The sequence below is a fragment of the Plectropomus leopardus genome, chromosome 19 (assembly GCF_008729295.1).
Source record: "Plectropomus leopardus isolate mb chromosome 19, YSFRI_Pleo_2.0, whole genome shotgun sequence".
Taxonomy (NCBI): Eukaryota; Metazoa; Chordata; class Actinopteri; order Perciformes; family Serranidae; genus Plectropomus; species Plectropomus leopardus.
The window spans coordinates 21,690,883-21,702,008 of NC_056481.1; the positions used below are offsets into that span (position 1 = coordinate 21,690,883).

The 11,126-nt window shown below is 42.1% G+C and overlaps 1 protein-coding gene across 1 annotated transcript; it reads left to right on the plus strand.

The window, feature by feature from the left end:
- Positions 1–1,305: 1,305 nt before the first annotated feature.
- LOC121959360 lies at positions 1,306–10,766 on the plus strand. Its single transcript, XM_042508635.1, has 3 exons — positions 1,306–1,433; positions 1,516–1,609; positions 2,905–10,766. The coding sequence occupies exon 3, from the start codon at positions 3,026–3,028 to the stop codon at positions 9,179–9,181; it is 6,156 nt and encodes a 2,051-aa protein (XP_042364569.1). The 5' UTR covers positions 1,306–1,433; positions 1,516–1,609; positions 2,905–3,025; the 3' UTR covers positions 9,182–10,766.
- The last annotated feature ends 360 nt before the right edge of the window (positions 10,767–11,126 follow it).

The window sequence follows — 11,126 nt, forward strand, 5'->3', positions numbered from 1 at the left end:
TCAGGCCTTATTCTGGGCAAGACATGAGTACAGACAGTAAAAGGGAAATGCCCTTACATATAGCATCTCTGCTCACAACATGATATCCCCGCATTTCTCTGCAAGTAAGTTGACCTCCCCAAAACAATGCGGGGACTTTTGCTGGACGAAAATAAAAACACCACATTATCTTTAAGCGTAATCATTATAATCGTCATCATACTATATATATTCAATAGAGCTGGGGCAGTTTTAAGTTACGTTTTTAATTTTATTCATGCACTTTGACTGAGACATGGTGCAACTTCACAGGTTTTGCCCAATAATCAAAAATGTATCTAATGAATAGACCCTTTTGTGCAGAACATTTAAGCACCTCCAGCAGTGAACATGTGCAAGGTTTGACTGATTTGCTGAAGTGCAGAAGGTGCAGTCTGCAGAGAGGCAGGCTGTTACCTTTTGAAATACAACATGACAGAAATAGACCAGCTTAAATATGGCACCTTGATGGAGCAGAGCCACGCACTGTTGATGCTGGAGCCATTTAGCTGTTGCTGGGGAAGTTGTGGTTTTGTGATTTGAAAACTCATTTTCTGCCCAATACTCTACTGAAACAAATGCAATACATGATGGTGATGCTACAGGCAGTATGCATATTGTTCTCTCTCTCAAGCAAAATTGAGCCACACAGTATTACTCAAGCCCTCCACTTTCTCCATTTAGGGAATGCACAGGGTCAAAATTCACATGTGACCTCACTCATTGACTTCCTCTGACTCACGAACAAGTCAACAAAAAGTGCCCCTCCTGTTCGACTTAATCTCACAGCAACAACAGCTGCATTGGTCCTAAAACTAGACTACCCAGTCATACTGTTTCATGTCCACAACACGGCCTTGTAAACAGAGGCTGAACAACAAGAACCAGCCCAGGGACGCCATATCAGTCAGCAGACATTCAGACACCTCCGATCTCCACCTCAGGGACTGTCACGCTAATTTGGAGTTGTGTGATGCAATAGGCTATATCAGACAGTTTTGTCTCCCTGGATGACATGGACAGAAAGAGTCACAAGCTACATGTTATTTTGAGTACAGCCCACCTGTCTGTGTTGTCTCCACTGAGACTCAGGTATTGATATTTCATCTTCATTGACATCTTTTCAAAGGTACCTAACAGCAAAGAGAGGGTCCACGAGGGAGCCTATCAACCCTCACTGCTTCCTTACAAAAATAACCAATGACAGTGTCCATTTCACCCCACTACCCTGCCTTGCCCTGCCACTCGACACCCACTGCTTATTCCAATGTGAGCGAGCTAGCCACGTCCTGTGTTGCTGCTCAGTTTGGCCACACCGACTTGTGCGTCTATTTTGGTACCCTCTGAGCTCGCTATCGGGACCCCTGGCCACACCAGTGTATTTGAACATGGATCTGAGGGCTTGACTCACTTTGGTGAGTTTTCTTTTTGTTTCTTTAAGAGAAAGAGATGGTTTATTGTGAATAACAACGTCTAACTATAATTTATTATCGGCAGGTTATTCTGAACTGGATTCTACATTGAGGATTTGTGTTTGATGCCATAGTCTGGATTGGACGGTTACAGTCAGCATGGAAGATCCATCTTGAAGGTGAGGGAGCAGTGTGATTATATGGATGTTTACAAGGACATGAAAAAATACAGCAACAAACAAAATATAAGATTTAAAAAGTTTTAGATTCTGGCTAACTATTAATGACCAAAAAAGTCCAACAGCGCAAAGCCCCCTGGATATTACTGCGATACAATCATAAAAGTCATACAATTTAAACTCATATTAAGATATCTTTGAGAAAATTATAAAATTCCAGTGGTTGCACCCGCATACAGTATAGTTAACTTAGCTATCGTTCCGTTGGTATAAATACACAAGCAGATGCTGGGAAAGTACCGTGGTTGCTAACTGATCTCTGGTTATGAAAGCTGGTAGACTGTTGGCAGGCAAAGTCTCCTGGAAAGCCAAAACATTTTGTAAGTCAGGCTCAAGATACAGTAAAGTCATGAAGTTCTAGTAATGTTACCTGGCGTGTTAGGTTCTAATAATAATAATAATTTGTCTTGTTGGCTGTTGCAAATGTACCAACCTAACATAAATTACTTGATAACTGTGACTGCATTAAAACTACACACTTTTAATGAACAAACACAATAACTGAACCATTGAATGTCTGTGTTTATATTTGTCTCAACCTCATCTGCTTATAAGGAGAGTCATGGTTATGCAGATAGTTGAAGAGCTGAGTTATATGCCAATGGCTATGCTCCCAGGTCAGGAAATATAAATGGGTTAATGAGCTATTCTAGGACCTCACCCAGATAGCTAAAGTAAGCTACAGTAGAGCAGCTGCTGCTGAGGCGCTCTGTGATGCTTTACTTGCATTTCCTGCGCTCTGTGGTGTTAACCTGCAGGCACGAATATTGCTCTGGAGCTTACCAGAGGAACTGTCTACATCTCAACACATTCAAAGTGATTGGATTTGAAAAGGACCAATGTGAAGCATATCTTTCCTTTATACAACACACACCAATTTAAATGTTCATCTTTGCTAATAACATCCCTATAAATGGACTAGGAGCTTCTCTCATAGTTACCAACAGTATGCTTAGTGCTCACAGCTAAAGGCACCATTAAGTGCTTAAAATAGCCAAGCGCATGGCTTGAAGTGTTTGTCTGCTGCCTGCATAGTGACAGCATGGCTGAAGCTGGCACATGTCAGGTACATAAAGGTCATCACTGCAACTACTGAGTTCAAAACCTTTTATAGTAATCATCAAACTACATTTTTGTGAGTTTTTGAACTGCACAAATGCTGGTATGATAACAGTGGACAATGTGTGAGTAGATTTTTAACACTGACATTGATTTCCCTGTCTCCTTTTCGGAAGATTACACATCCCACCACTTCCCTGATGTCAACCTGAGCTGGATTATAACTGAGGGATCTACAAGAGCTGTAGAGGAGGCAAGACAGGTGATGCACAAGACAGAGAGAAGCTTCTCAACATCATGAGTTGTGTGGATAAGCGACACATGAGCCACCGGATGGGGAGCATGCTCCACCATCGTTTCCCCAATGGCTTCTCTGACTTGTTCATGGACGAGACTGATCGTGAGGTTAGCACCCTCACCGATCGGGCCTTTCGAAGTCTCTGCGTCGGAGATGACGCGGTTTACAATGATGAGTTCTTGTATGGATATTCACCTTTCAGTTGCCACAAACCTTTGGCAGGGGAGCCTCTTAAAAAGACTCACAAGGACTCTAAAAAGCAAGGGCAAAACAAAAATGACAAAAATTATGCCCAACCTTGGAAACAGCAGCAACAGAAGAATATATCAAACATGTCGTCTTTCCTCAAAGCATTCAGTGCCACGGAGAAAAGCTGTGAGGGAATGTTGATCAAAAATGGAGGTATGACGGACTCTAACGGGGAATCATGGGATAAGTCTGCACTCCGCAGCATCCAAAGAGAGCTATCGGAGTTCTCCTCGGATTATCACGCCAATCTCACAGACGGACATTACAAGAACCATCATAGGCATCACTCTGGTAATGGTTCGTCAAACAAAACAGGCAAAGATGCTGCCCTTCCCTCAGGAAAATCAAAGAGCAAAAATGGGAAATCTACAGTGAAACTAAGGAAACTTAACATCAAAAACTTTTTCCTCCACAGTGAGTTTAGCCCTTTCCAAACATGGAGAGACTTTAACCAGTTCCCCTTTGGCCAGGAGGACAACTCTATTCTCCCCACAGATAATATCCCTAAATGGTATGACTTGCCCTTTTACAAGGAGCTGACAGAGGCACACAGAAAAGAGACTCTGCATACAGAGGAGGTGCAGTCATGCCAGAAAGCAGCAGTTGAGCCCACTCCTCCCACTGCTCCTAAACCCATCCCTCCCCCTCCACCGCCGAAGGTCCTGCCAAAGCCCTCAGCTACTCCGGCTGAAAAGAGGTGCTCATCAGATGTAGGGGAAGGGAATGCTGCCCCCTGGAGACGCAACAGGTCCAGGGCAAAAAGTGTGATTCCAGTTAATCAGTCTGGGATACCACCTCAGGAAAACAGTTTAAAACCAGTGGATGAAAGTCTTTGGCTGGTCAAAAAGGAGGCGAGATCAGTGGAGGTGAAAGCAGTTGAGGAAGTCAGCTCCGTGGCATCAACTCCCTTCAGTATCTGCCAGCTGATGACTCCACTTATCCCCTCCAGACAACCGACAGAAACATCAGAAATCCTCCAATCCGTCCTCTCGCCCTCTTCTCTCGACCTTCCACTGAGGCCACATTCTGAGGCCAAACTGACCCCTGAGCCTCCAGTCAAGCGGGACAGTTACAAATCACTCGCCTCTAGCATCCTCTTCAACCTCAAGGACAACAGGAAAAGGGTGAAAAGCCGCTATAGTCCTCCTAAATTCAAAACGTTAGAAGTACCTGAATGTGGCACTCAATCTCCACAATCAGATATAAAATATCCACAAGCTGGATCTGAGGGCTATGCGTCTGGCTTAAGTACTCCTGCCATTTCAAAAGATGAGCAGACAGTCTGCAGTCCTGTTTTGGAATCAGTCAGTACCCCAACTGTCGTTCTGACTAAGCAGGACACTGATAGACCTCTTTCGGATGATTATTTGTTGTCAAATCTACTGCAAACCAAAAGGGAGGTTGGTGAGGAGAATCTTATCCCCCCCCTTATACACTCGAAAAAGACCAGGAGTCCCAAAGCTAAAAAGCAAAACTACCCTTCTCTGAATTTGTACAAGAAGGCCAGCCCTGTTGATAGTGATATGAAATATCTCCAAGTCCCTCTGAGCACCAATGCTCCAATAGACCAACCAAATGAGCTTTTACCCCTCGTGCTAAACACAGACCTCTCTCTGACAAACACAGGGCTTTCACTGTATACTCTGAATGTCAACAAAGATCATTCACCCATAATTTCACCCCATGCATCTGAGAAAGAGTGGCTGTCATCAAATGAAGGGAAAATGGCACCACATGTATCAGACAAAACAAAAAGACCTGACATTAAAGAAAAAGACTTAAGCTCTAAGGAAAAAGATACTAATGGCCAAACCATGAGTACAATGGAAGTCATCAGAGCAGCAAAGGAAGCAATTAATGCAGCCAAAAATAAAGCTCTATCAGCAGCTCAGTCAGATAGCATCAACAAGCCAGACACAGAGGAACTGAGAGGGAAAGAGATAGATAAGAAGGCCTTTTCAAAAGAAATGTTTTGCAGCAAGAGTGAAAGTTCAGTACATGCAAACAATGTTTTATCTCCAAGTAGAAATGAGGCAACACCGCTTAGCAAAAAGGGTAATGTCAAGAAAGAGCCCCCGCCAGTTCCAAAGAGAAATTTTGCCAAATCTGATATCCAACCCTCTCTTCTTGAAAAACAACAAACACAACCTGTTGACAAGCTAACTAATGGTGATTCGGCAGATGCTAAATTAGACTTACCTCCAGACGAAAATGACCAGAAACAGGGTAAACTCAAACATATATTCTCAGCTAGACAGAACAATTACATAAAATGTCAGAGATTCGCAGTGACGCATGACGACCGAGGAGAGGAGTTTGAGGAAGGCAAGCTGAAAGTGAACACAAGAACGGAAGCGGATGAGGGGACAATGTCACCCAGAGAAATGAGAGATAGTGAACATATAATCAATGATTTGCATGCTTTGAAAGCACTACAGAGAGTGAAGCTTGGCGATCGTGTTCTCGAGAATGCAAAGAAAAAATTAGGAATTAACATAGATGAGGAGGCCAGGGTGAAGAATGATTTGATCTCAAGGGAGTTAAGGAATATTAAGAAAGGTATGTTGTCTATGAGAGGGAACACGATGGCTAAGAGAGACCTATTTGCACAAAAAGAGAAGGATCAGAGCAAACAGGAGACTTTCACAAAGATAGACAGCAATGTTATAGTAAACAAAGCACTTCTAAATGACAATTATGACAAAGCCAAAATGGCACTTGAAGAGATCATTTCAGACAGGCAGAAGAGGAAGAATAAATCAACAGAGCAGGACGCAAATCCAGTATATGAAGAAAATGCAGAAGAAATTTATGTAACAATGGTAGAGCAACACAAAAAAGCCACTAAAGACTCTCTGACAGAGGCCAAGGAAAAACAAAATGACAACACTCCTACACTAAAAGAGAGAGACTTAAAAGAGAGGTTAGGTGATCTAAGAGACCACAATCACATGAGGCAGATCCTGTCGCAAACTGAACCTAGACTTGTTGAGATGCATAGATCAGGTGGTAGGTTCCCGCTAGCTGTCATGGACAAAATGGATGATCCTGAATCACAAGAGGTGAGACATATAGTGAGACAGATATCTGAAGAGAGCACAGAGAGTCTGGTTAACCAAAATGAAGGCAAAAAGGGAGACGTTCCTCCTGTTCCTCCTAGGAGCAAAAAGGGAGGGAGTAGAAGAGATGGAAGTGTTACTACGGACACTGACAGTCTGAAAGATGGAGTTGAGGAGGATATCTTTGTCAAAGATGTAAAATATGAAAATGGTGAGGTGAAAGAGATGAGGATGACAGGCTCAGGAACACAAGAAGTAGATAGTGACCTGTCCACAAGAGAATTTGGTCAAAGTGAAACCAATCCTGAAGAGAGGTGGAATTTGGTAAATAATACAAATACAGCATCATGTGAGTCTAATTTACCTCAGAAATACCCCCAATATGAAAATATATTGTGTTTATCACCAGAGGCTAGAGGAAATGAGAATAAGGTAAACAACTTGCATGCAGATTTAAGCCCCACAATGGAAGCCACATTTGAAAATGTCAGGGCACAGAAAACATGCAAGGTGAAGCGGAGAGCTCCTTTAAAACCGGACTATTTGAACACACCAGATGACAATATAGCTAACAATTTAATGGCAGAAGAACCTGACAAAATAAATCGAGCTAGTGTGGAAATAAATTTAGATGCAGAGGCTCTCAGTGAAAGCCCCCGGGATATAATATCACCATTACTACTTGTAAATGGTGTTAGCATCAATCAGAGCCCTCCTGATCAAGCCAGCTTGTCCTCAAAGTCATCCTACTTCTCTGCAGAGAGTGCGTTACACAGAAACCCAGAGACCGAAGCAAATGTTTACCACTCTCTGGAGAACTTGATTGGAGAGGTGGAGGATGTTGATGAGATGATGCGGAATATTTCACGAAACACAAAACATGATTCGGACAGGACGGAGGTGGATTATTACTCTTTCAGTGATCATGAAAGCGAGCCGGAGATTTTAAAGTCTCCTCTAAAAGAGACACAATGCAAGACCAACCAAGAAACAGACAATACCAACACAGTTCAAAAAGTAACTCATGACGAAAATAATCAGACACCAATGTCACCCTCCAACATTTTCTTGCCAGCTGCAGCGATCCCTGCCTTATTTAAGGTCAAAGACAACACATTCAGTAATAAGTTGAAGTTGAAGCCTGTACAACCGTGGTCACCAAGAGGGAGTATTAGTGGTTCAGAGAAGGGAGAGGAGGTACATCAAGTAAAGGAGAACTCAGAGCTCCCTTTAGCTAATGAACCAGCCACAAGAGTTATAACACCAATTCCAGATGAAATCTTCAAACCTAAAGATATTCCATCAAACAGTTCACCTCCCCCACCTCTGTCAACTCCAAATCTGCAAAGTGAAAAGAAACCACAAACTGGATGCTTCCTCACTGTCCCACAGGAGGACGACAGATTGTCAGGGGTGAGTCCGTCATCTGAAGGAGTGGAGAGCTTAACAACCAGCACAGCTGACACAGCAGATGAGATGGGAGTGAGTGCTATAGTGACAAAAGTTCCCAGCGAATGGTCAGGGTCCACCTGCAGTGGTAATGACAGCCAAACAGGGCTGCCTAAACCTCCAGTCGTCCTACCCAAATCTGAAAAGGCTGTTCTCAAAGCCATGAAGCTGACAAATAGAAGGATGAAGAAGGAAGAGGCCCAGAAGCCATCCCACAAAACATCACAAAGCAGCAGCAAACATAAAGGGGATAGACACAAGAGTGACAAATCAGAGCACAAAAACAGCAGCAGAAGTAGCAAGAGCAGCGAGAGAAATCACAGAGAGAAGAGTGAAGATGGTCGTCATCACAGTCAAAGCCACAAACACAGTGATGACCACAGTGAGCAACTACCCTCTGAAAGAAGAGACCACAGCAAGGAAAAACAGCACCGCGACAAAACCGACGTGCGCCACAAGACTCGGAGACAGAGTCATGATTCAGTGGGAAGCAACACCCAGAACAGTGAAGCTCTACCTGGTGTTGCAACAGAAAGGCAAGGACGCACCAGCAACAGACACAATCGAGAGAAGCCAGAGCAAAGACACTACAGTAGCGATAGAGTCATCAGTAACGTACCTGTGTACAAAGCTCAGCTAAGCGAGAGACCCATGTCGGACAAACCATTCCACCGAACACAAAGCATTGATAGGTACCTAGGAGATAAAGAGGAGCGTAGGCTCAGTATGGACACATCAATCAATGAGAAGCTTGATCCAAGATCGCAGCGTATAGAAAAATCCATCATGGACGAGCTTCAGCAGAGAGGCAGAGCCAGAGACAAGGCAAGCAAAGCCAACCCAATCAGAAGGAGTCACAGTATTGATGCATACCCTAACCCTAACCCTAACCCCAACACTTCAACCCTGTCCCGCCAGTCAAGCCACAACAGCCAGCTTTCTCGACAGTCTAGCATAGAACACGCCATTGTCACGCAGTCCTTTCCTATGACCCAACGGAAGCTCCTCCAGGATCCAGACTCCGGGCAGTATTTCTTTGTAGATATGCCCATACAAGTCAAGACGAAAACCTTCTTTGATCCTGAAACAGGAAGTTATGTGCAGCTGCCAGTCCAGCCGCCAGAGGGTGCCGTTCCTCAGGCATCCCCCTTGGAGGTTTTGACCCCACCTCTAGTTGTTTACCACGGCTTTGTCCCAGTGCCTCTGTCTCCCATGGCTCAGAAAGCTACCATCCCAGCCCCTCATTTGGAACCAGAGGGGTTCGGGCAGAGAAACGTAGAAAGGTTGAGGCAGATGCACTGTACAGAGGGGCATCCATATTTAGAGCCCGTCTATGGTCAACACGACCACATGTTAGGGGAGTTTCTAGGAACTGAGGAGCTGGACTGTCCGAGCTGATAGACCATGAGGTTTGAAAAGAAACACCTACCCTCTGTTTACACTGTTTTGCCAAAAGTGTTTCAGGGTAGACGTCTTTTCAACCTTAACATCTTTGTATTGCTTTACTTACCTTAAAGGGTAACGTCAGTTTTTCTCAACATGGATTCTATTTTTCCATATTTTTGTGTATAGCTGATTAAAGTAAACAGTCATTTTTGAAACTGGCCCAGTATTGAGTGAGAGAGCTGCAGGTGGCAATAGTGAAACACGCTACACTGTAAGCATTGTGGGCAATTATGCAAAGGATCTCTACAAAGATATTTTTGAGACCATTTTGTTAAGAAGTAAAAAACATTTTGTTTAACCAGAAACACTGCCAAAGTTGTTACTGCCAAAGCCAAGACCCCATTTTAATAAACTAGTTCTGTTATCATAAAACAAACCACTGTACCACCCTGACGCAACAATTTCAAACTCTGATTTGGTATTAAAAAAAAACTTTATTTACGTAGTTAAGTGTGACACTAAAATGACGACTTTGTGTTTAGTGGGTTTGATAATGGTAATTTTGGGGCTCTTTCTATTTAAACAAAAAGAATCTTACTCTTAAACATATAGGTCAACCTCTGTAGGGATCCTTTCCATACATTGTCAGACTCAATATAATAATCTGAGCCTGTCAGTGGCAAAAAACAAACAAAACAAAACAAAAACAGCCCTTAGTGGTTGCATTGCAGCTTTTTGCAGCTGCAGCCCTTTACTCCAAGCCTGGACCAATTTCAAAAGTTGTTGTTCCAATTAGTTAGTTAGACACACAAAAATGGGGGAATATGCTCCAGGTTGAAAAATTACAACATTACCCTTTAACTTTCATGAGACACAGAAGCTACTGAGGCCTCAACAGGTTTTGTGATGAGTTCGACTCAAGTGTAAACTGACAAAAGATAGTGAGTTTGTTAATTGTTGTTGAATGCTGTTGTTTGAATGTGAGTTGAAGGATTTGTATAAGATAACGTGCAATTTTTTTTTTTAGAAAGACGAGAGACATGGGCGATCCATGTACATAATGTATTTAAGTTTAAACAGAGGGTAAGCTTGAATGTAAATGTGAAATATTTATTGTAAATGCTGAGAGTTTGTTATATACAGTGGTGTTGGGGTCTCCACTGCTTTTCAGGTATTGTGGCTTTTTGTTTTATTTTATTACCTGCCTTTGTGGCATTGAGATTATTTTTCACATGACAGTTTGCAGTCACTTAGAGATACTTGAAACAAACAGAATTCACTCAAAAAAAATAGTAATTTGTTTGTTATTGATTGGAACTGATCTTGCCTACACACCTGAACATATAAAACATAATGCATGCTAAAGTTGAAATTGCCGTTGCACCTGTTTAATGTGTTTGATACAAAACAAATTTATACTATCTAAAAGCTTGAACTGGCAATGTTGCAATGAATGTTTTTTAATACGCAGAGGACATGAAGGAGAATTTTTTTGTTTTGCAAGTTTGTTGCATTGGCAATTTTTCTAAACTAGAGTAAAGCAGGGCTGAATTGTGTCTGTGATCCATTCCAATAAAAAAATAACTGTTGCCACAGACTTAATTGTCTTTGTGTTATTCATGTCATTCTTTAGCTGAACTGTATAAACAAATTATATTTAAAAACTGCTAAATATGACAATTAAAGCTATGATCAGTGATTAAATTACAAATCAATTACAGAGAAAAGTAACATGAATTTTGTTGTGCTCAATGCCCCAAAATTGGGGGAAAAGGTGGAAGGTCAAAGGAATAATTACTTAAAAAGTTGCTGTGGGGAGATTATTAGATAACATTAAAAAAAGGAAAAATCAGAAAACTTTATGTAATTATATAGACAAATATATAAACATTTTATTTTTAGTGCTTTTCTAAAGGCTGTTTTCTTGTTTCTCCATTATTTCTACTTTTCTTTCTTG